Genomic DNA, 26,066 nt, shown 5'->3' with positions numbered 1-26,066 from the left:
GTGTAAAATATAACTAATTCTATTTACAAATTGAAAATAGCTTTTATCAGAGAAGAATTAAACAGATTCCTTAGATTCCTTAGAACAGCTTCAAAAACAAAACCCATAAAACAGCATTTGCAGAAAGATTGTTTAAACGAGAACATCTAAAACGCCTTCTCCAAAGAATGGCGAATCTAAAACCGTCAAGAAATACTTAGAAAATTGTCTAGTGAATCCAGAAATTAAAAAAACATGCAAAGGAAAAATATCCCTCTTACTATGGTCACCACATACAACCAATGGTTCAACCATTTTTCAAAAATATCAAGGAATGCTTGGAAGATGTTGAAACAGATGAAACCCTTAATAGAATCTTATCAAATCCATTACGTTTACCTATTAATATGACAAAGAAATTGGCCCCAAATAAGTTCTTGCCAAACTCCCAAGCCAACGTCACAGCAGTGAAAACAAAATTCCCAAACATTGAACCACGAATAACGCCATTACCAAAATTTTATTTTAATAGTAATGTATGCCTTTGCTTGACGTCCTCCAATAATATATTACAAGGCAGCAAAAGTGAGAGAGCATGGACTGATCGTTCAATCACTAAAATGGTTCGGGATAATTGTTCTCGAGTAAGTGCGAGCTCTGCAGTTTGAAAAGCAGAGCTTGCGCTACTGGTAAAAGCACGGTAAAATTGTTATTGAGTAATTGCATTGAATACAGTTTAATTTGAAATAGACCCGAAAGAACCTAAACCAGGTACTTGTTCTGAGTCTTTAATCACGTAAGTGCAAAATCTGCCGTTCAACAAGCAGGACTTGCACTATTGGTCAAAATACAGAAATATGGTATTATAAAATTGAAATTAACTTTTTTTATTCAAAAACAATATATATATCCTGTAAAAATACGTTGCTTTAAGGCTTTCATTAAAACATTAAAGCAATTCATCGTTTCTTAAAACTTTTCTAATGTTGTTACGATTGGTTGGCAGCAGCAACAGTCCTCTTCGTATCGATTACTTGTTTCTCAACAGTATAGCTTTCGAAATACGTAACCGAACCGACGGTCACCGTTGATAGCGTCCCAATTCAACACAAGCTTTCTTTGCAGTCGTGTCTAAAGGTTCTTTTAACAGGAAATAACAATTGAAAAATCTAGCATGCTCTTTTTACTAAAGCTCTTATACCAACGGAAGAAACGCTCAAAAACTGCAATTTTGTATTAAATTTCGGACCATATTATTTTGAATCCTCAGAAGCTGGGGATGATTCCGAGCTACTGTCCGTTGAAACTAACGAGAGCTGCTAGAAGACGGGCGCGTTGCCGTCCGTTCATTTGTCGGCGATTCGTTCTAACGAGAGCTGCGAATACGACCCGTTGCCGTCCGTTCGTTCGACCCGTAGCCGTCCGTTCGTTCGTTGAGTCGTTCCATGGAGAGAGCGGAATCGGCCGGAGCATCACAGTCGCGTATTATCCCTTGACGTTCACTTGCGACTTTATCTCTATTTCAATATTTAGTGTTCGTTGAGTAAATGCAGCACAGGTTAGGTTAGGATACCTATTGGCTGTGCAGACAGAGGTAGAATCTACACAGAAACTATACAGACACACAGACAGATGCAGAGGCAGAAACAACACATAAACACACATGCAGATGCAGAGACAAATAGGCAGAAAGTACATATACACGCAGATACGGAGACAGACTCATGCAGGCAATGCAACAGAGGCAGAAGATCCACAGACAAACACACAGATGCAAACACAGACAAGAAAAAACTAGAAAGATAAACAGATAGATGCGAACACAGATAAGTATGTTAGCAGAGGACTTTCTGATAGTCGTCACCGCAGATATGAATATTTCCGTTTGACCTGGACATTTGACTGCAACCGAAGTAAAATTTTTCGTCTGTAAAACATTTTTATGTGTCTGCCACCCTGTCACTTTGACAGTTTGACCTTGTGTTTTGTTTATGGTCATGGCGAGGCAATGCTTGATGCGACCTTTGGATAGATATTGTGGGAGGAAATTTCAACTCCCAGTCGCTGGTGTGCGACAAACAGCACGGACCCAGCCGTGTTCTTACCGCTGCCGCTTGGTCCAACTAGCATTACTCCATCGCTGATTTTTGAAACTCGATAAGTTGGAAAATTTTCTAAATACATTTTGTTGCGAAGTTCTTTCGGCGACGACCGATTTAGAAGAATGCCCGAAAAGGTGTGGCGCATGAAAATTTGAAATAGAAAAGGTCTTTCTCCACCAACTTTGGCCACACTGTCTCGAAAACGCTCTGCAGCAAAATCAAGAAAGAAAAAATCTTGATATATAAAAAGTTTAACTCAGAAGCGTCTGTCTCTCGCCTTTTCTTCTGCAACTCTAACGTCGGTCAGCTTGCTCATTTGTGACAATCCGTCATTAAAATTGAAATCGAAGTACTGTTTCGATTGGAATACAGAGTGAACTGTGCGACCGTTTGGAAGAAGTTTTGTCTGCAATTCCGCTGCTTGCTGTGGGTAAGGCGATTTTTCTTTTTGAATGCATTTTTCCTAATGCAATGCCAAATAATTAAATTATTTTTTTCCGTTGCCACCGCCTCGGTTTTCGGTAATAAGAGATACAACGTGCTCGTAAATTACTTATTAATCTTCTGTCATAATACGCCTTTGCCATCGACAGTTAGTTGTTTGAGTTGTTCACTGTTATACGACGTTTTGCTAATCACTTTGTCAGGAAGTTCTTGCTGCTGGTCTGCAGAAAGTAAGCAAATCATACTTTACTGAACTTTTGCTCATTCGGTGGACAATTGCCAGCCACAAAGAACAAAGAAAAAATGAAAAACCAAGAGATAAATTGACAATTAAAAAGAGATCCATTGTTCTATAGGCAGATTTGAAAAAGAACTCATGTAAACATAACCGAAAAACCGCATTTATGGTAAGCAATACATACATGACATTTTCATGATCAGAACACGTACAAAAGAAGAAGGGAATGATTTCCTGTCACAGCTGAACAGTTTAACAAAAGCATTCAATTCACCTTTGAAATCAGCTTATTAGAGGAATATTCCACGATGCCTCATTCTTTAAAGGGGAATGATAAGAACAGATTATTCTGGACATGAAGCCATATTTTAATGCCTTGGCGACTTTTCAACTTTAAAAGTGAATGGGTATGAAAAGTGCGCCACATTGTTCGCTTCATAAGAAAATTCTAGACTTTGGACAAACGTCCTTGAATTCAGTAGAGAAAATCTTATTGCTGTCAACTGTAAGATCAAAAGCACAGAGTTCCGACGTCGCCTAAACGCCGATTGTGGCCCTGAAATCCTCGGTCTAGCTCTACCGATGACGTCGAATGCTTTTTCAGTGTCATGCACGAAAATCTTGGTAAGGATTGCTCGCTGAAAGCCTTTCAAAACGGGTGGCCTGTGGCATGCCACAATTTGGGAAAAGGCCTAAAGTCTGACCTTTTCTTCTACTATCACACCTCAAGAAAGCAGAGATAAGGTGAAACTTAGCCCGACTTTGACTAGTCCACTGGCGACGTATCAAGATTACAGAAGTCGTCGTTCAGCAGATGAGGGCATATTGGACGAAAAGTAATTGGTCGATCGTCAATGACTGTTTGAGGGTCCAACAGTCAAAATCACTCATTGAAAGCCGACGTATTGGCCACTTTCTTCCAGAAACTTCCTTCTTATAACGACTACAACACACGATGGGAGGCAAATTCGGACTCCTCGTCCAAGTCGTTCGTGGACCCAATACGTAAACTGTCGATACGCAGTTAGCCTTAGTAGTCTAAGAAGAGTCAGTAGGGTTGACTAGTGTTACACCGCTGCATACCTGTTAGACAAAGGCTCCGTAATGTCGCCTCTTCTGACGTCGTTCATGCTCACAACAGCTTTCCTCAGAACGTCGACGTTGAGACAGACTGCTTCGAAATTTTTATGGTCTGTAATGCACTGCAGACCATACATCTTCCAGTCAAGTGCGTTTTCCTCTCGACAACAACGGCACTCTCGCTCAGACGGCATAATGTGGCACCGGTAGCAAGTGCACCACGCCCTAAACGAAAGACGATCAACCGTATTAATGTCGGTTACGCTACTGACGCTGCTCTGATCCAAAATAGAAGGGAGAAAATCGTCACTGTATTGAGAATCGGGTCTTTCATGCCGCGGTTCGAAGCTGTAAGGCTCAATTGACGACATTATTCGGCAGAATAGCGTGCGCACTAAGAACCACTGACGTCACTGCATAGTAGGGGCGAGGCCCATCCTGACACAACCTCTACTTCGACAACTCGCAGCACGCTCAAAAAGGTACCAAAGCGGCTAATCGCCGTACAGAACGCTTTATTTTGATAAGATCTTTCATGCGATGGAGGAAGTGGAACCCATGAGACTTCCCCTTTAAGACAAAGCTTACGTCTGCTCCTGTTCTGGCATTCCCTTGTTTCAACACTCCGTTTCGCCTCAATACCGACGCCAGTGATATAGGGCTCGGTGCTGTTCTCACCCAAGTTATTGACGACGTGGTTCGACCCATCGCTTATGCTAGTAAAGAGCTCTATCCAGCGGAGTGCAATTTTGGCGCAACGGAAAAGGAGCTGTTTGCTGTGAAACGGAAAATGGCGCACTTTCGTCCCTATCTTGTCGGAGCAAAATTCGTAGGTGTTACGGATCACCGCTTGTGCACGTTTGCACCATTCTTACCTTGAGCCAGCCAGAGACGCCGCAACACATGCTCTTCGATTGACTTCATAACTCTGGCCCTGACCTTGCTCCTCAGTTCTTCTCGATGTGTAAAATTCCGTCGTCGTTCGGCAGCTTTTGCAGTAGAAGCGCAGAGAATTGCACCATCCTTTTCGTGCTTCCGCCTTCTCTCCAAACGTAATCGGCCCCTTCAGACAATGCTTGCACACGAAAGCTGACTGAATGACGTCGAAGAGGTGCTCCAAGTCGATGAGCCGAAAACCCTCGGGCTTCGTCGATGTCTCCGATAGTGACGCGCGCTCTTCCCAAGCTGCAGGTCGAGGAATCCACTTTATTTCGTCTGCCTCCGCTGCTTTTGCTTTGGCAAGGCCACCGACGTTCTTGGCAGATAGACTGACGCCAGTAAACGACCTCTTCGCTGACCAATGAGCCATGGAACCCTCGAAAGTAATGCTGTGATAAACTACATGTACTGAAAAAAACAGGAGAGAACAGAAGAGATCACCTACCTTCTTTTCAAAATACCCGCGTAAACCTGTGAATGCACCTGAACGTACAGTGCGCGCGACGCAAGAAACCCGGACTAGCTACTTCGCGCCGAGACCAGGGAAGTATGCGACAATAAATGATACATTACTAATAACAAACTACCAGTAAAAAAACCACAAAGAGCAGTATCGTTTCCGAACGCAATGGCTGCAGCTGCAAACAAAACCCTCGCCGCTTTTGAGGCAGCATGCCAAGAAGCGGGGTAAGTTAGCCAGCTCTAACCAAATATTCTGTGTAAACAAGCCGTGCTTCGAAGCTACGTGATGCCGGATAAGCTAATGACGCTGCTGACAGCAAAGCTGTCGGTAGCGTCAATGAAAAAAAGGAAGGGTCGCGCGGAAAGTGCAAAGGAGCGTCGCGCAAGAGCTTACATGGCGGTAAAGATCGCTATGTGGGTGAGTTTACCTTACAGCAGAGCTAGCTAATAAATAGGGAGCACTATCTGTTTCTACCTAGTACGGAGCCGAAACCGGCAAAAGAAAGGTAGCGGGCACCTCGTTTGAAGCGAACGGGCCGACGTATACGTGGCCCGAAGAAATAAAATCCATCGTGCGAGGCCTATATCCCGCCGACGTTCAAGCGGCGCCTGATCCGGGCAGAAGAGGCGCAACGACAAGCGAGGTTTACCTAAAACATTTTTATGACACTAATTAGACAAGCCTACTTCAGCGTCCGGTTGTCGCCGTTACTCTTCGAGAAATTCTCGTTGCTTTCGACGCGAAAAGGGTTGGCGTTCCCAAAATAAAGAAGATACGTAAAGAACGCATCCTTTCGTGACTGACATACCGTATTTCGCTGCAGTAGATAGTATGGAAGAGAAGAAATAAAGAAAAGAATATATTTCTAACGCGCGTTAAAAGATGACGTTGTACGTGGAAACTAACTGCAGCGAACGTTCCTCTTCTTAGAACGTGTTCAAAGCTGGTAAGGCATTACTCCATAGAATAAACTATAGTTTCACGTAGAAAATTTTTTTCGAAGATTTTGACCGATTTTTCCCACCCTGCCACCTTAAAGGGTTCGAAAGAAAAGTAAATGGTACATTACAACCCATACCCATCCCGTAACGACCTTTGCTTTAAGTAATTGATCACGTGATGGGGAGTTTCCAATCCTCCTTCTCTTACATCTATGCTCACAGATAGGGAAATAAATTTGCTGTCGCTTGTGACCTAAAATAGATACTTCTTCCATTCATCAACATTGCAATACGAGTTTGTCTGAAGAAGGAATCTGAATTGGTATGGGTACTGTTAGTCAACGTTTTCAACTGCAAATTCTGTAAATGAAAACTCACTTTAGCATGCACGTGCACTGTCTCGTGTGATTTTCCTCGTTTCGGGGACCCTTCGCAGGTAACAGCTGCAGAACGTGACCGTTAAGAGCTGTTTTGTTGGAAACATACTGCTACTGTGTCATCGCGATTCGTTTCTGCGTCTATATCGACAGCAATTGTTGGTCGACTTTTTGACGCACCGGAAAACGAAACGCTGTCGTCCGCTGCTTTTCAATCTGTGCGAACTGCGCATTCGTCGTTATTTTCAACACGAAAACGAAACGAATGAGTCATAATAATATGTACAGTAGCTATCAATTGATATGTCGTCGGTAGTGCGCATGTACCTCCATACTACCGCGAGAACAAAACTTTTCGAAAGGCTATGCCCGGGACGAAGGCAGACAGGTTGAGACGACTCGAGCGAATAATGAAGGCAGTGATGGACGAGTATAAGAAGGTAATGGGGAGGACATGCACACATATGCATGCAAGGACCATAGATACTATGGACGGTCGAGTGTGGTATGTACCTCGATCGTTTAAAATTCTCTTTGCCAATAACAGAAAGGGCGATTCATGTATCTATTTCTAGGCAAGAGGCCAACTAGCAGCTGCCGTATACTTCAGAAAGGGAACGGACCTAATTGTACATGGAGACGCAGCTGTGGCCGCAATAGTGAAGAAGGCGGTGAATTCGTGTGAAGACGAAATTTCCGAAGCTATGAAAACGGCGCCAATAGTTGACAAAAGAGACGCAATACGACGTGCAGCTCTAAATCCGGAGTTAAAAAGTCTTCATGAACTCAAAGCTCTGATTGGTCAAAATGACTACAGGTTTGCCTTGTTTATGTCTGCGGCAGAGTTGTTATTACTAATAATATGTGTTTACATTTCAATCACATAGTTCTGCGTAATGAAATTCTTTATTACATTATAGGTAAAGGAAAGCCTGGATGGGGCGTTGAGGCCAACAAACCAGATTGGTGGCCAACCGATTTTTCTTTTGAAAATCCCAGCCAGGACAGGCGAGAGTTGGCAAAAAGGACATGCTCGTAGACGGAAGACCTCCGCCGCATTGTACAATCTTATGTCACTTGGTCTGAGGATAAGATTACATTCACATACCTGATTTCGTACTTATTCTTCTCTAACTTCTGCAGGTGCTGCAACAGCGCTTACTTCCAAGGAGGTACAAATGATCAAACCAGCGTAGGCTTTAACTACAATTTTGTTGATGTTCATCATGTAGGTATTACCCGTTTCGTCTCCCATGCATTCAACCCCGGTGAAAACAGTGCAGCCTACAACGCCAGTACAACGTACAACACCGAATACAGCAGCAACTTCACCGGCGCCATTATCTTCTTCTTCGTCGCCCATCATCGTCGAGCCTCCTCAAGATCAGCCAGAATATGTGACTCGCCGAAGCATGTGGCTAAATGACGACGTTATGAATGAAAGCCTTGAAATATTGGACAAACAATTTCTAAATCTTGACGGATTTCAGGCAACGACATTAGGCGAATCGTTGCAATACCGCGTCGTCCGGAAAAACAACATACAAATCTTGAACGTCAGCCGCATGCATTGTTAGGAGGGTAACATATTTCTCGACAACAGCTTGTTTAGCAGATCATTAGATTCAACCCTTCAAAACCAATTATCATCCATCTACAGAACGCACGAGTTTTCTTTTAACTTGCATGTGCTACCCGTTCAGCAGCAGCAGAACGGAAATGACTGGAGTGTTCGCAGTCGCTTTCCTTATAGAAGTTGCCACCAGAGGCGATGTCAACACGGTTATTTTCCGACCTGAAGCAATGAGTACATGTCGTACTGTATAGGATTAGAACCAACCGAGTGCATGAATACCTGTTTAGGGCATGAGTATCAAGCATTGTGAAGACCGTTTTTTGCGATTCGACATCATTCAGCCTGCTGAATCCGTATGAAACTCCGTGAGGGCAGTATAGAAGCGTTTCAGTAGGCGGAGCTTAGATAATTAATTCACGTGCCAGTGGAAACTCTTCGTTACTGTCTCGCCGGAATGGTGCACTTGTGTGCGTTTGTTGGCGGCGGGAATCGGTCCAACAGAAACAAAACGAAACGATTTTTTGTCTGCCTACAGTTCTGACTCACCGTGGTGGGGAAATGGCCAGATTGAGCGGGGAGCGTCGGCGGAAGTAGCTAAATGCCATTCATCGTTCGGACATCAAACCGGCTTCTCACAGACACGTACGGGTCTGTAGCGATCACTTTATTACCGGACAACTCTCCCGATACTGGAAATCCCGACTGGGTTCCCACGAGAAAGCTCGGGTACGATACCTCACGGACTTTCGGGTCACCCGATACGCGACGCCATGATTCGGGTCACCCGACACGCGACGCCATGAAAGGACGCAGAACCGACGGGCAAAGCGTACAAAGCTAGATATGAGTGAAGAGGAGTCGTCATCGGTTGACCAAGGCGAGATACATTGTGAGGAAGACCTTGGGACCGGCTGCCGGACGGATTTGTTTTAGAGAGTCATTGATTCCCTTCATTAGGAGCTTGAAGAGAACAAGGTGCACTTATCTGAAACGGAACGTGCCTGTCAACGTCTTCCTTCAGCAAATCTGCTTTCGAGGGCGATGATCGAAAAGTATTGTTCCACACGGGCCTGCCAACATGGGAACTACTCAATATTTTATTACAGTATATACAGCCAGATCTCCGCAACTGCCGAACTGTCACGTCATTTCAGCAACTGCTGATGACTTTGATGAGGCTGAGGTTGGGACTAAGACTGGAAGTTCTTTCATTCCGATTTGCTGTGAGCAGAAGCACAATCCATCGAATACCCGTCGATACCATCAATGTCCTTTATACAGCACTCGCGGTTGTCATAGTATGGCCCGACAGGGACTTTCTGAGAGCAACTATGCCGATGGACTTTGTGAAGCACTGCCTCTCTTGTGTCGTGATCATCGACTGCTTTGAGGTGTTTCTCGAGAGGCCTACCAATTTGCATGCCAGAGCCCAAACGTTTAGTTCCTATTAACACCACAACACAGTGAAGTATTTAATTGGCATAACCCCACAAGGAACAGTTAGTTATTTATCACAGGGATGGGGTAGTCGAGTAAGTGACAAGAGACTCACCGAAAATAGCTCTAAAATAGCTCGATATTGGACAATCTACTTTCTTGGGACGCTGTGCTTGCTGACAGAGGGTTTGAAATTAAACAGTCAGTCGGACCATACTGTGTTCGTGTCACAACCCTATCATGGACTCGGGGACAAAAGCAGCTCACAGGAATTGAAGTCGAACAAACTCGTCGCATTGCCAACGTCAGGATTCATTTGGAAAGAGTCATCGGAGTCGTTAGGCAAAAATTTTTAATTCTCAGTGAAACGCTTCCTATCGATGCTGCCATGGAGGTATACGGTGACTTACCTATGCTAGATAGAACAGTTAGAGTTTGCTGCGGCTTTGTAAATCTTTGTAATTCTGTCGTACCCAGAGAATGACAGGCCTTGTCAATACAATTCTCATTAATTAACGCCAAGATCTACTTAGGAGAACTTTCTTTCGTTCTTTTTGGCAATCCGGGCAGTACCACTTCTTAGACTTGGGAGTAGCCGGGAGCTTCAAACAGTGGAGGTGAAACCATTGATATTTGCAGTGGTCGTTGTCGCACCGGAGCGATAGTATTCCATCATCCGGCTTACGGCAGTAGCACATAAGATCAGAGCTGACTGACAAATCGGCAGATACTTCGTCTGCTGAAGGCTGCGCGATTCTTGTGAACCATTTGCCTATTACCTTTGGCAGAACAGCTTGTTTGAAGAACTTCTCAGCCTTTTCGACGCATTCGTGCCAGAACTCTTCATCGGGATATATCCTTTCTATATGTAGGTCGTCCTTTGTCCACAGGACGAAGGCGCAATATACTCGCTGGTTACAAAAAGATTTGGCACTAAATCTACACTAAACCTACACAAACAATAACATGAGTCGTGTAATTGAAGTTCAATGATCGAAACCCGGTAGTAGTAACTGTGATTCCTTTTGAGTCGAATCTGTCCACCATCTAGTGCCTGCTGGCAGAACGACTTATCTGGGGCTGCTTCAGATATGCTTTGATTGCGATTGCAAAATGGACACTGTACAGTAAAAATGCAGAAGTATATTTAAATGGGTCAAAAAATGTTAACTTACTTTTACTTCCAGAACGCCCTCTTCACAGCATGTACATGAAACTACTCTGTCAGGTGTAGCAGTGAGAAATGGGAGCTCCGGACGACTGAATAGCCCGCAATCTTTGACGTTATGGTTCTCGTGCGCGAGACTGCATTGATGGATATATGCCTGTCTTCCTTCTTCTTTATGCTTGCATCCCCATGCCGTAGCCGATGTTTGAAAACGCTTCAGTTTGGGATGACAGACAGAGCTAATCACTGACAGGGCTGGAGTAGCGATGTCCGTGCAGCATACTGCCTTCAACTTTGAAGCTGAAACACGACCGCTCCTTATACGGTACCACACACGAGATTTTTACTGCTCTCGAGTATTCTCTTCCTCCGCCAAACATTTTTCCTTCGACACGTCAATACGTACAGTCTCGGCTGCCGCAAGCAGTTCCACATATGATGCGCTGAGAAGCTTTACGTCATACAGATTGGTCAGACGACTTGGCAAGTTCGGTTGCATTGATTCCGGAATAAACAGTTCGTGATACTCTTGTTTGAGTGCAAGAACAGCCGGTTTCGTGCTGCAGCCTGCCAGTGCATCAAAGAACGACCTTTTCCTTTCCAAGGAGATCGTTATAGTGCTGCAAAAACGTTCACTGGGAGTGGATAATGCTGATGGGGCGCTTCTCTCTTCATTACACGAGTGACTTTGCCTAGCTAATGCCGAGCCCTTCTTTCCAATAAATTTGATATCGCGGATTCTAGCGTAAGGCACTTCCCCCAAAACAGGTGGCAAAACCCAGTGTGCCTTCTTCTGGGTCACCGTCAATGATTCTCGCAGTCGACAGCCCGCTTCTATCGCCCAAGGCAGCGACACCACGTGTGAGCAAGCCTCTCCCATCCCGGCCATACAGTTTCAGTGAACGGCTACAATTTTGCCCGAAGTTTCCGCTGAAATCCAAGGTTGCAAAGGCTTCTCTGACATTCGCTGCAAATGCTTAACCTATTCCGTATCTAGTTGCAGTTGTTTCGACGACAAGACCCTAATATACCTTAGCCGTGACAACGCAGACATCGTCTGTCGCGCCTACACGAAAAACGACGCCATTGACCCAACCAGCGGACGAATCGCTGATAGCAATCGAGGCTCTTGTATTTCATTAGAGCCTCGCTTGTGTAGGGACTCGGCGAGTACACCAAATACATCCCAATGTGGATATACGTGATTGCCGGCCAAGCGTCGACGTCATCAATCCAGGCGGATTGCGGCAACTCGTAAGGATCCTCGCCGCCGATTAGCGTCAACATCTGGTCATAACGTTCTTGGCAACGCATATCCGAGATGGCTGCTCGATAGCCTCGCGTGCGCCAGGCCCTTCTCCTCTGCTCCCGGATAAACCAGAGAAGGAGAAGGGCCTGGTACTTGAGTTCACGTGATCAGCCCCCTTTTTGGGGCAGCGGTCGGTCATGTGGCGGATAACATACTGCCGATGTCACCTCCGTAATTGAAAGTAATTGCTTAACTGCTTGCCTGCATGCCAGTGGTCAATACGTAACGACATTGTCGAACCTCTAACTGGCTAATTGGTGCCAAACGTCCCGTCGCTAATCATGACTTCTTCGCGTGCCGAACCTGCATTGTCCGTCGCTGAAAGGGCACAGACAATACTCCAATCTGTTTTCAAGTTGGAGACATTCAGGCCAGGACAGCTTGAAGCCATCAGATCCGTAGCAGATGGTGTAGACGTCGGTGTGAGGATGACGACCGGCAGCGGCAAGTCTCTCTGCTGGAATTCAAAAAGTACCCACCACGCACAGCGATCGGCCCAGAGGCCTTTTTGAGGATTCATTCGGAAGGAACGAGCACGAAAAATAATGATTAGCGACGGGACGTTTGGCACCAATTAGCCGGTTAGAGGTTGGATAATGTCGTTACGTATTGACCACTGGCATGCAGGCAAGCAGTTAAGCAATTACATTTAATTACGGAGGTGGCATCGGCAGTATGTTATCCGCCACATGACCGACCGCTGCCGCCAAAAGGGGGCTGATCACGTGAACTCAAGTACCAGGCCCTTATCCTTCTCGGGTTTATCCGGGAGCAGAGAAGGACCTGGCGCACGCGAGGCTAGCTGCTCGATACCCCTTCAACATTCCCTGTTTTACAACAGTACAGTCATGCTGAATCCCCCGGATGTCTACTGGCACGGGGGAGTAGCATATTTGCTTACGTGCGTGAAACCCCTCTATACAGTAAGTATGCCGAGTAAAAGTGTTTGATGCGCATTTTTCTTTTAGACATTAGATGATCGTTTCCGGCCAGTTTCATACGTGCAAAGTCTAATGTCAATGAAAAATGTACTTTATTAGCATTTTTGTACGTTTTACAGCAGTCTTACTTGCCTTCGAATTAGAGGCTAATTTGGAAAAAAAATTGTAGTTCTGCTGTTTGTATTGACGCATGTCTTCATCGCCAAAATCGTGATGGCTTGTCGGATCAAACATGACGGCCATAAAAGGAGCATTGCTGGGAAGGATTTCGATGATTTGAGGCAATCTTTTGATTCGTCTTCTGCCCAAAAACCAACGAGGTCTAAAGAGATGTCAATTACAATGAGGACAAAGAAAATATAATCGCTTTTTATTAATGAATTGGTTGACGACGACTTGACAAGGTTGACGGATTTGGACTATTGTGTTATTAAGTATTAAAAATGTGCTACTTTATGCAAGAAAGTAATTGTTCCAATGTACGTTCAAAGACCGACAATGTCGCTTCATAATAAAATGATTAACGACGCTCAAGTTCTTTCAAAGCAATTCGACGATAAATGGAAGGATTACAGCTTACCAATTATGAAACTGCGTGGCGATTCAAAGTAACGAGGGAGAACAACCTGCAGATATTGAATGTTGGGATCGTCCATTGGGTAGCGACATCAAGCGACAGCTGCGGTAATATAATGCTGTACAACAGCCTATTAACTGGAACCTTGTCAAGTACACTGCAGAATCATCTTGCTTCACTCTACAAGACTGATTCGAAAAAGTTACAAATACGCGAAGTACAACATCAAGACGGCGGAAGCGACTGCGGTCCTTTGCGATAGCTCTTCTCACAGATGCCGCATTTGGAAACGACACGGATAAGGTCATATACGGCTAGGACGCATTGCGTCCGCACCTTGCAAAATGCCTAAGGGATGGGGTTTTGTACCTTTTCCTCGACAACTCTCGAGTAAAATTCGAAGGGCAAGAGATTTTCTAAGCGAATGCGGGACTGCGACAGGTGTCAGGACTGGTTTCATGACACATGAGAAGATAATGAAAAAAACAATTTCGCGGCAATTCTTCTGCTCGGCATGCCAATCTGGATTCGCCAAAAAGCCTACAACTAAGCAAAAAGAAGCAACGAGCAAATGCTAAACTCTTATACGCAGCCATTACGTATTTTGCTTTGTGACATATTGCTTTGTGTACTTCCGTTTCTGCATATTTCAGACGAAATACGTAATGAAAAACTAAACAGCATATCTCAAAACGGCGTTTCAGCATGTCTCAGTAGAGGCAAAACAGGTAGGTCTCAGAAGAGGTCTCAGTAAGTCTCCATACGGATCTCACTATGTCTCAGATGGGGTCTCAATGTCCTAGTTATTATACATGTATGAGCTTCTGGCAAGCTAGTTTTAGCCAGAGAGCTAAGTAATTATAGTATAATTTTGCTACGTAGACAAAAAAATTTTGTGCGAGTAAGCGTAGTTGTAGCAATTTGTTGTGCGTGCAGCAAGGTCCTCTTCCTGCTCGTCTCACCCTAGCAATGATAGCATCCCTGTAGATAGTCAACGCCGAAAAATCTCCTCAAGAAAGGACAGCGCGTCAGTAAAATGTTAGGCTGGCCAAAGACAAACGGTTACGTACATAAGTTTGGCGTGTACACGACCCCTCATACCGGCGCCTTAGATCCTCCCACGTATCGTTGTTTCCCGTTATTTTTTTCTTGCAACGTTATATTATTCTTGTTTTGTATAGAAGCACCTAAATTTTAAAGGCAGTACTGCAACTCCACGGAAAGTGCAGTCATAAAACTCACTAAAGATTTATCGGAAATTTAATATGGTAGCATAAAGTTGCTTTTTTTCATTGGAAGTTTTATTATTCTCCTCAAGTATAAAACAAACTTTTAGCTAAACGACGACGAGAACAAGATGCGCAAAACCAAGTCAACTACTAGACAAGATTTGCATTCGATATTCAGGTAACTTAACATTGTTGTTGGCAGACGACGTAATATTATTCTAGTTTTATAAAAGAACTTTCATTGGACCAACAGCTCCGAGGCGAAGCCGAAAAAAGACGGAATGGTACGTAACGGCAAAAAACTCTACGAAATAAGGAAAACACTAATTATTTATTGCAATGTCCTGATATTCTTATTTCGTATTAGAGATCTTAGCGAAAAAATACAGGGAATGCGCAAAACAGAATCATGAAAGAAACAAGTGCAGGTGATCGAGGTAAGACAAATTCTTATAGTGCGATGATCTGATACTCGAGAAAACAAGCTAAGCGAATGGGCAAAGCAGAATCGTGCAAGACGGCAAGGCAAACAGTGCACAAAATGTGAATTTTTTTACAATTTTTTGATATTCTTATTTCGTATAGGAGCAATTAGAGAGCGAGATGCGCAAACAAGAATCGTTGAAGGAAAATGTGCAAGGTCTCGAGATGCGCAAACGAGAATCGTTGAAGGAAAAAGTGCAAGGTCTCGAGGAAACACACATCTTTTTATTGCGATGTTGCGCGTCAAAATGAAGGTAACAGGATAAATTTTAAAATAGTCTTTGCAGCATTTTTAGAGTTGTCTTGGGAGAACTTTTAGAATTGTCTTGAGAGAATTTTCAGATTCGCCTAGAGACAATTTTTAAATTTCTTTAGACATTTTTTAAAATCAGGACAATTTTTAGAATCGTCTTAAAACAAGTTTTAATTTATAAAATAGTCTTTAGACAGTTTCCCATCAAATTCGCGGCTCAGTGATCGACCATGCTATTTCGGCAGAATTTCCGGATCCGACTGTTGACCCCGAACTGCACACCATTGTTCTCAAAAACGTGTGCCACGGTCCCTGCGGAGACATAAATCCCTCTTCCCCATGCATGTAAAATGGATACTGAACGAAAACTCTCAAATTTAAAATCGAAACCGACACCGGCGTTGACGGATATCCCCCAGATATCGCAGAAGATCTCCCGAAGATGGCGGAATATCTGTCACAAAGAAAATACGATGGAAGGACGTGGTAACCGACAATAGTGGGATTTTTCCGTACTCCCCGTATCTTTTACGACGTTACCAATGCCACATCAATGTCGAGATGTGCAGCAGCGTTGAATCTGTCATAAAGTACGTCAACAAAGGAGAGGATCTTGCCGCTTTTGAAATTGAACCAAACACCGGAGATGAAATAAAAATATTTCAAAGAGCTGCACGCTATGTCAGCTGCAGCGAACCTTGCTGGCGTATATTTGGTTTACATATTCACGATCGCTTTCCTTCTGTTATGCCACTACAAATTCACTTACCTAACGGAGAGAGAGTTCTTTTTACGGCGCGAACAGCAGACACTGTCGCACAAACACCGCTGGAAACGACGCTCACGGCTTTTTTCAAGCTTTGCCGCTATTACCGTTCGTCAGACCCTTCAACCTCTGACTTCGATTTTGTTTGTCAACTACTGTACTCTACGTCGATGTCCCTCAATACTTCATATTGAACAAGAGCAAAAAAACCTGGGAACCTCTAAAAAGGCAAAGCAATCTTTTATAACAATCGTACGACATTTTTCAAGAAGGCACCCAACATCGGAAGAGTATACACTCGGGGGGGGGGGGGGGGGGGGGGGGGGTGTTCACCAGCGCGCGCTAAGGTCTTCGATACGCCTTGAAAAATCGATAAAACGGCATTTTATCGAAGCATTCGAAGGAAAGGTTGTCTTCTTTCGTGGTACAGTAAAACCTGTCTATAACGACCACCTGCGGTTCCCCCAAAAAGTGGTTGTTATAGACAGGTGGTCGCTGTAGACGAGTGGGCGTTTTACATCCTGGCCCTAAATAGGTTAGCGCACGTTTGGTAAAGTACATGACAGTACATGCCTTCTCAAAGACAGTTTTCTCATTACTTAACACTGACTTAGGTAAGCTATCGTTGTCTTAAAAACAAGAGCATTTACGTACGTAAGCTAACACCACGATTTTGAATTGTTTTACAAAAAGAAATCAAGAATAGTAGATTGGCGAGCGCTTTGTGCAGCTTGCACAAGACGACAGTCGATTACCGTCTACGCAGATGTGAAATGAGAGTAAAGCTCACCGTCGTTTTGTCGAAGACAGAATTCCTGAATTTCACGCAGGCTCTCTGAAGCTTGACGGTAGGACTTGACGTGAAATGCACTCAAACTTCTTTGAGACTCTTCTATCTCATCTTCTATCTCAACGTCGTCACTTTCGCAGTCAGAGTCAACAAAGGCGACCTGATCAAGTGATTTTCTGGCTTTTTCCAACAATTTCTGCTCTCACGAATCATCCGTGGTTTCGTAAGTGGCTAGATTATCGTCCATGGTGACAAATTCTTCTGGATCTTCTGGACAGACTTCCAACTCTTCCGCAGCGTCGGGTAGCTGTAATTCAACATCATCAAATTGATGGCAGTGAATGAAACCGGACTTAGCAAAGCATGCCGTAATTGTACTTTCCTTGACGCTTCTCCAAGTTTGGGTTATCCACGAGATGGCTTGCAGAACGTTTACGCTTGAGCTAACCTCGGCTGCCGACGACATTTCGTCGATTTTTGACACGACGTGATAAAGGAATTTTTTTCAGTAAAAAACCTTCATGTTTTAAATAATTCCTTGATCTAGAGGCTGCGTAAGAGACGTTGTGTTGGGCGGCAAAAACTGTAGTTTGATGTTGACGAGTTCCGGGGGCAAGTGGCACGAAGCATTATCGGCAAACAATAAAATTTTTCTGTTTCTCATTCCAAGTAAGCGGTCAATTCCAAGGAGCCACTCCTGAAATATAGTAGACGTCATCCAGGCTTTTCGATTCCATCTCCACGTTAGAGACAGGTCTGAGACGTTAATGCCTTTAAAGCACCTGGGAGACTTTGCCTTGCCAATAACCAGCGGTTGCATTTTCTCGCCCGCCCACGAACAGCATAACACAACCGTAAGGCGACCCTTGGATTTTTTTCCTCCTTTGCAGCTGTCACCTCTGAGAACTTAAGATTTGCTTGGAAGGGCTCTGAAAAATAGCCCAGTCTCGTCTAAATTGAAGATGTTCTCCGGAGAGTATCCTTCGCAAATTTTTTCAATTCTGGTTTCCCAATCTGCTACTGTCTCTTTGTTTACAGAATCAGACTCTCCTGAAAGTGCGGGAAACGAAATGTTGTTTCGTTTTCGAAACAACTCTAACCATCCGTTGGAAGCTTTAAATTTATCATTTTTCAATTCGCTTGCAATCATCAATGCTTTTTTTTGAAGAAGAGGCCAGGAAATAGGTATATTTTTAGACCGAGCTTTTACAAACCATTCAAGAGTTAATGAGTTAATTAGCTCGTTGCCGGTCTTAGATAGCTTCCGTCGTTTTTGACCTTGAGAGGCCCCTGATGAATAGTCTCTAAGGATCTCTTCTTTCCGCTTTACAATCCCTTGGATTTGAGTCTTGCCAACGTCAATCTCCTTCGCGATCTGGCGAGCAGACCGCCCATTTGTCGCTCTTTCCAGAACTCTCATGCGGTCGCTTAGCGACAACGATTTTCGTTTCTTCGCGGACATACTGTACTCGAAATCGATTCGACGACGCGCAAATACGGACGTAGGAAGATAGGAAGGTTAGGGAGTGTCGCCCTGACAGTTGAATTAACGCTAAGGCAGATTGCGCTAACTTGCATTTCGGTACTCAGAATATCATGGAAAACATGCTAATATTCTATGGAAGTGTTGCTTTCGTCATTGTCAGAGCCAGGTTGTGAGAATCTTCTCCACACGATTACTCCTACGTCTTCGAGTGAAAAGCATAGAGTGTGCATCTCCCTGAGGGTAAGACTGCACGAGGACACGTGTGCCCTCACGTCATGCACACGAAAGTGCCAGCTCCTGGACCCCTGAGGATGGCAAGAGTACGGTACGCCCATCATTTGCCTAAAACAATAGGGTACCATTGGCATTATTGAAGTATAAATGGGCATGCTAGTTTACCCGGTCATAATAATTTGAGCTCGATCTAAATATGGTGCGATGACTGACGCAACCTCTCGCTCAATGTGCCCCAAGCGATATCCGGTGTACAGGGCCGCTATTGCGTTCTGATCGTGCCGATTCCTACGGTACCTGATAAGTTGCACCGGCGAGCCGTCTTCAACGCCATCGCAATGTTCATTTAGACGAATGCCGCGAACCTGGCACGTGAAAAAAAGTCCGTGGGAGGCATTTTAGGCACTTTGTAGGCTCTTTGTTGTCAGGTTTAATGCCCTGATACGCGTTTGCGCTTTACGTGGTCGCTGTAGACAGTGCAAATTGCGCAAGAACGTGTAGAGAAAGGTGGTCGCTGGTCGCAGAAGGCAGGTGGTCGCTATATGCAAGGTACTTTACACTACGAACGATCCGTCCCAAAGAAAGTGGTCGTAATAGACAGGTGGTCGCTATATAGGAGTGGTCGCTAACACAGGTTTTACTGTAATTCAACGTAGCCGATCAAAGGTTGATGCCCGTGCGCTCACACTGCACGAGCCATATCATAGGAATCAACGCGGTGTATGAAACTTTAACACGGATGAAACAATACATGAATTCGGAGGCGTGAACAATTGTCATGACGCCGGAAGCGTAGCATTAGGGTAAGTAGTAACTGTCTATGCTTGCGCTACCGGATAGTACACGTCCTTCACTACAACCGACGCCTGCCTGCTTATCGCTCCTTTATTGTGGCATCGCTAAAATTCTTCATATCTAATGCATTGCATTCAATTCTCAGTATAAAGTTTTGTTTAATCGCAAAAAAACGATCGGCAGTTGTGGGGATCCGGTGGAACGTCGGTTTAGGCCGACTTTATTTATCCAAGGCGCATCTCGCTGCAGGTGAAGCCACCCGAAACAGCGGAAACTCTCTTGCGCCTCGCCTCGCCTTCATGATTTTTTGCCGGGTGATCAAAAACGAGGCACCGCGGTAACACTTGCGAACGCGTAAGACTTAATGCTTCTTCAATAGTTTCGATCATCGTCTTTTTCGCGCCGGGGCAAACGAACGTCCACCTCGGATACTTTGCCCCCAAGTCGTCGATGTAATGGGGTTGCGAGGAAAAGGCAATGGAGCGTAGTCGAAATTGATCTTATTCGACTTAATTAAATGCGCACGTGCTAGAAAGTTTTGTATAGTTTCCCGTGTAACTCGCGTTAAAGTAATGGAGTTGCATTACTTCCCTTCTGTTACCTTTTGCAGGCCCCCGCTGCTCGGTCATCGACTTCGCATACTCTCCTGTAAGTACACCTTTGTCTGAGCCGTTGAAAAGATAGTAGGCTCAAAAAAGATGTCTGGGCTTCGACGGAGGCGTTACCGCCGCGTTTTCTAAATAGAGGATACCAGGCCTGATTGTAATCCAGCGCTTGCGCAGTACTCGTTGGTGAATACCTGGGAAGGCCCCCTTTTCGATCCCTTACTTTACCGTCCGATATCCAGCATAGGAAGCAGCGTGTAAAGTTCCAAGCTATTCTACGGTACGAAGACCTTATCGCGCACCGTCAGGTGGTTTGCTTTGGTTCCTTCTCTGTTTCCTTTAGCAGATATACGCCCGAAAAGGCAGCAGCTACTGTTCCCAAAAGGGGGCGTGGTCGCACAAAAAGTCCTCCAATGCCCCAAGACAGCCGATTGTCGACGAATGAGCTTGACCTGCGGACGGACAAAGTCACATATAAGTACGCTATTGTTCGATTTTAGCCAATTTAACCTGCGCTTGGTATTTTTGATATTAAACTCGAGCTATGTCACACGGGTCTGCAGTTGATGTGCCTAGTCGACGCCAGTGTTGCGCCTACGGGTGCTCAAATCGAAAAGGACGCTGCCCAGTGTCCCCAGTCAGCGGCAAGAGAATTTGCCGCTGTCCAGACTTTAGGAAGACCGACTGTCTGGAGTCAAAATAAATTTTAGTTCTTCACAAAATTGATCGAATGCCGCCTGAGGTAAGGAGCATCGTCGTAAAGCGCATTGGACGCAAGGATGAACGTGGGCGAGACTGGAAACCTGGAAAGGAGTCGTATTTATGCAATTTGCATTACAAAAATCTAGCGTCAAAGAACAAGCTTTCCCTTCCTGTTGCCTTCTCTCATCGTCAGTACGAGACGAATTGCATTTCCCGACAGACGTGCCAAGAAAAGGGCTTTACGAGTGAGGCAACAAGTGAGCCAACCGAGTGAACCGGGGAATTGGTCGGTGGTCTTGAAGCTGAGACTCGTTCGCCTGATGAAGTAATGGAACTTGAGACGGAGCATGCTTGGGCGAGAGAGGTGGATTTCCTACGTCGCGAACTCGTAATGGCGAAGCAGCTTCTGTTGAATCGTTCGTTCCGATCTGGCACCATATCCGAAGCAGATTTCAAATTTTACACCGGATTTAAGTCAAGGTCAATTTTTTTGATAACGTGGGAGTGGCTGGAGCCGTTTGCTCGCACTATACGGTTAACTGGCAAACAGCCATCGGGCATCAGGCTGCCAAAGGACATTGGTCATGATCACTGCTACTTCAGCGGTGACGGTGAAGCTCCCAGAAGACAGCTTCCGCTGATAGAAGAATTCTTTGGTGCTTGTGCGACTTCGCTTGGGATTATTAGAGCAAGATCTGGCCTTTCGTTTTGAAATTTCGCAGCAGTCAGTATCGGCGATAATCAATGCCTGGCTACCATTCCTCTCTGCTCAGTTTGAAGGTGTTCTCCAATGGCCATCGAGCACCTTTGGCGGGCAGGACAGTGATGTGCTCCGGCATTTTCCCAATTGCGTTGCTGCAATCGACTGCATCGAAATTTTTATTGAGCGGCCGCATTCTCTCCCTGTTCAAAAAGCTGTGTACTCACAATACAAGAGTCACACTACCATTAAATACCTTGCAGCCGTTAGTTTGTGGACAGGTACGTTTATCTTTTTTTCCAAAGGATTTGCCGGAAGTCTGTCAGACAGACGCACTGTTAAACTTTCCAGGATATTTGAGAGCGTAAGACCCTGACAAAGAATACTCGCTGATCGAGGTTTCAAAGTCGCCGATCTGTTTGCCGAAAAAAGAGCTCTTTTATCCATACCATCTTTCATTCAGGGGCAGAGTCAGTTAACGTCAGAGCGAGCAATCCAAAGTCGTCTATTGGCATCAGGTCGAATACATGTCGAGCGAGCCTTTGGCAGATTACGAGAATTCCTAATACTAAACAAAACTCAGGCTAACAAGCAACGACTTGGGATGCTAGACGACATTCTAGTAGTCGCCGCGGGCCTTACAAATCTGCAAGACAGACTGATTGGAAAAAATCGAGACTTATAATACTAGCCACTATGTAATGTACACCTCACATCTGTCATTCGCCTATTAGATTCTATAGAAGATGATGTCCTACAACATCATTGTAGTAACTACACAGCTTTACACGCGTTTCTTGCCACAATTGTTCGTCAAATATAATCTTCTCGATGTGCATATCTTTTTGGTGAACACAACGAAATGGCTCCATTTCAAACGCGTCACCCCAAGCTGTCCCATGACTTGGTAATACAGTGGAACCTGTTTAATCCGGCCACCCATGGGACGTGACTTTACTGGCCGTAATATTCAGGTGGTCTCTATAACAAAAAAAATTTTTTTCGACAAGAACTAGTACTATTAGTGCAGAAGAAAGCAAAGTAGTACAGCAGTAGTTCTAGTCATTTTTCTGAAAGTACTGATCGATTTTTGCTTGCTTCGTAGATACGATTGACTTCAATTTAGCTTCTTTAATTCTTGTTGAAAGCTCAAACGCAGCTTCAGAAACCTCTTCATTCTTTCTTTCATTAGCAAACATCTGTAGATTCATTGCAACAAATAAAGCGTGGCCCCATGAATCAATCTGCGACCGTTCGGTTTCATCGTCCTCTTCTTCTTCCTCAGCATCGCTAACTACTTCCTTTTCTTGCAAAGTAGATCTTTTCGCGAGATTTTCAATTGCCGCGACACGCAACTTTTCTTTCCAGTCGTCTCCCTCGATCGTGTAGCATGTTTCAACGTCATCATCAAAAGCAGCATATTCAGCGCCTGAAACGATTTCCGGACTAATTTTGTCAATTAGGCCTTGCAACTCTGATTCATCATTTTCTGCGTCATCCTCCAAACCTTCAAATGGATCGACGTCTTCCTCCTGTTTAGGAATTGCTCCACTGCTTCTAAAGCAATTCCTTATGGTACTTCTTTGGACGTCATTCCAAGCTCTCTTCACGAATCTAATAGCTGTCAAAAGGTCTACACTCTTGGCGATTTCGGAGGCAGAAAGAGTTGTTTGGTCGATTAGAGCAAGAACGTGCTGAAGAAGGAGACGACGATACATAACCTTGAAATTTTTTATTATCCCAGCATCTAAAGGCTGAACTCTGGATGTTGCATTTTTTGGGAGAAAGATAATTGTGACATTGGACAGCTTTAGAGAAGGATCATGGGTGGGAGCGTTGTCAGCGAGAAGAACGACTTTCTTTCCACATCTTTCCAATTCTGCATTCCAAGCTGTAAGCATTTTTTTCCAAATGTCTCGTGTCATCCATGCCTTGCTGTTCGAGTAATAGGGAATTCCGCACGGTCTACGAATGTCTCGAACGCTTTTGAAACATCGTGGCTTCTCGGATCGTCCAATTATTACAGGTGGCAACTTTTCACCTGCGGCACTAGCAAAATGAACGACCGTAATCCTCTCCTTTGATTGTTTTCCTCCACTGCACTTCTGTTTTTTCTGTCCCAGTGTCTTGTTTGGAAGAGCTCTAAAAAAGCAGGCGGTCTCGTCTACATTCCAAACTTCGGTGTCGTCACAGCCGAGGAGAAGTTCTGAGAGTCTTTCTTTCCAAGAATCTACTAATTCATCAGGAACAGATGCTGCTTCTCCGCTGATTGTAAACTGAGCAATTCCGCGGCGCTTTTTGAAGTTTTCCAACCATCCATTAGAGGCTTTGAACTCGGATTCACCCATAGCAACTGCGATTTTCAGCGCCTCGTTTTGTAACATCGGCCCAGTCACCGGAACTCCCCTCTGTCTCGCTAACGAGAACCAATTGTAGACAGCGTCGTTTAGGGCGCTCTCACGCTTTCGTTTACGCGAAGAAGGACAGCATTCTTGAAAATCCTTTACAATAGCGTCTCTGCTTTTCAAGATGCTCTGAATCTGTGTTTTCCCGCAGTCGAAAGCTTTAGCTATTTGTCGCGAACCGTGATCTGGATGGTGCTTGGCATATTCAAGCACGGAAACTTTTTCTTTCAGGGTCAATTCGACGCGTGCTCGACGTCCTTGGCCTCGTGCTTCCATGTTTGAGTGCGCATGCGGAAATCATGGACGCCTTTGCATATCACTCCTACGTCCGAGGGCATCATGTCTATCAAACCAACTGGGCCCCGATTATCGGAGAAACTCTGTTTGTGCAAAGGGAGCCTGAAAATCACCACGATCTGCATGCTGTGGCAGTAAGAAAAGGAGACGAAATCGTTGGACACGTGCCACGCGGGATTAGTCGTGTAACTGCCTACTTTCTAGCACGAGAAAGCAGTTCTGTAGAGTGCGAAGTTACTGGACCGCGGGTCAACAGGGGAGTCGGACATGGCCTTGAGGTTCCATGCATGTATCGCTTCTCAGGGAAGAAATCTCACATTAAAAGACTAAAAGAATTGTTATTGTCTAAAACTAAGTAATATTGGTGCTATTGGTCGCTATGCAGAGGTGAAAAATACACAGTGAAAAATTTTGGTGTGGCCGCATTACCGCAATAACCAGGTGGTCGCTATACCGAGAGAGTTTCTGAATAAATTGTACTACGATTCGCCGGGACTTGATGCAAGTGGTCGTAATAAACAGGTGGCCGCCCTAACAAGGTGGCCGTTAGGACAGGTTCCACTGTAGTAGGGGTGACGTCTTTTCAATTGTATACCAGTGGATGTTTTTTCTAGAAAAAAGGCAGATTCTTCACAAGCTTCAGGTATGGTATGATACTGATGAGCAAATGTGCATTTGATTTCCAAACAACCTGTTTCACAGTTTTCAACGGTCACCAGACCGTCTGGAGACGCTCCGACATAGGGCTCATCAGTTGGACAAAGAAGCCACATTTCGAAAATGAAGACGATGGCATTCTTTTCAAGTACTCGCGGACCGCTTCCTCCTCTGTTTCTCGACCGTACTGAATTGCAGGCACACGAGAGAGGTCACGCTCTTCGAGCACCGCACTAAGGACAGACGGTGGCACAGGTCCAGTGCGACGTCGGCAAATCAACCCAATGTTGCTAGACGTTATGCGCCATGATCTTGCAGAATGCCAATGAACAACAGAGGCCTGATTGGCTGTAGCTTTCTGGAGAAACTCGCGTTGTTGATGACTGAGTGAGAGCGAAAACACTAAATCTTTGACAGTCAATTTCTCAATGCTAATTCTGTTAGCTAAAGACCTTAGATAACTAAACGGATCAGGCAATTCTGGATAGGAACATGGCTTAGCCTGATCAGCAGTGTTCTCTCTGTTGATTTGCCTGTGCGCCGTCCATGACTATTCCAATCCCTCTGCCTTAATTGCTTTTTCGAGATCGGAAGGATCTGCAGTTCTTCCTTTCCAAGCAGTTGCAGAAGGAACTCCGCCAAACGGCAGATCTCTTGCGATCGCTATGCCACTCATTGCTCCCGAACCTGGATCTATCCATCTGCAAGGCAGAGAAGTGACGCTTGCGTCAGTCAAATAACTTGACATAATGAGCAAGCCGGACTTTCTGCACGGAGTGCGATAAAAAAGAAAAACACGGCGCCGACAAAGAAAGCGAGGAATATCAAGCGTAGAAATGCACTCACGCGGAAATTTGCAGACGACATTTTGTGATGTCAGCGAATGCGATAGAGTCAGAAGGCGCTGGCGTGATTTTTGGTTCGTCCATCGAAAAGTTCAAAATGAGGTACAATTTCTGACTTCATAATTTCGCTCAATTTTTTCAATAGGTATACACGTTTTGTTGGTGATAGCAACTCGAAGTCTTACAAAAGAGTTTCGGAACCTCAGGTGAGCGTAATTTGGAACCAGATAATAAATAAACAATTGATT

General features: G+C 44.7%; 1 protein-coding gene, 1 long non-coding RNA gene and 1 pseudogene across 2 annotated transcripts; 2 read left to right on the top strand and 1 right to left on the bottom strand.

The window, feature by feature from the left end:
- The first annotated feature begins 4,371 nt into the window (after positions 1–4,371).
- LOC136191931 (uncharacterized) lies at positions 4,372–5,785 on the top strand. The gene is made up of 3 exons (XR_010671034.1): positions 4,372–5,469; positions 5,524–5,662; positions 5,724–5,785. It is a non-coding gene; the product is annotated as an uncharacterized lncRNA (long non-coding RNA).
- A 3,691-nt stretch (positions 5,786–9,476) lies between these two features.
- LOC136192248 (uncharacterized) lies at positions 9,477–10,060 on the top strand (annotated as a pseudogene).
- Positions 10,061–22,672: 12,612 nt separating this feature from the next.
- LOC136192246 (tigger transposable element-derived protein 6-like) lies at positions 22,673–24,295 on the bottom strand. Its single transcript, XM_065980781.1, has one exon. The coding sequence runs from the start codon at positions 24,293–24,295 to the stop codon at positions 22,673–22,675; it is 1,623 nt and encodes a 540-aa protein (XP_065836853.1).
- Positions 24,296–26,066: the final 1,771 nt, after the last annotated feature.

The sequence above is a fragment of the Oscarella lobularis genome, chromosome 10 (assembly GCF_947507565.1).
Source record: "Oscarella lobularis chromosome 10, ooOscLobu1.1, whole genome shotgun sequence".
Lineage (NCBI taxonomy): Eukaryota > Metazoa > Porifera > Homoscleromorpha > Homosclerophorida > Oscarellidae > Oscarella > Oscarella lobularis.
This window is presented reverse-complemented; position numbering and strand designations above follow the sequence as displayed.

Excerpts from the sequence above, each read along its gene's own strand:
- LOC136192246 (XM_065980781.1), bottom strand. The coding sequence starts at position 24,295 with ATGGAAGCACGAGGCCAAGGACGTCGAGCACGCGTCGAATTGACCCTG.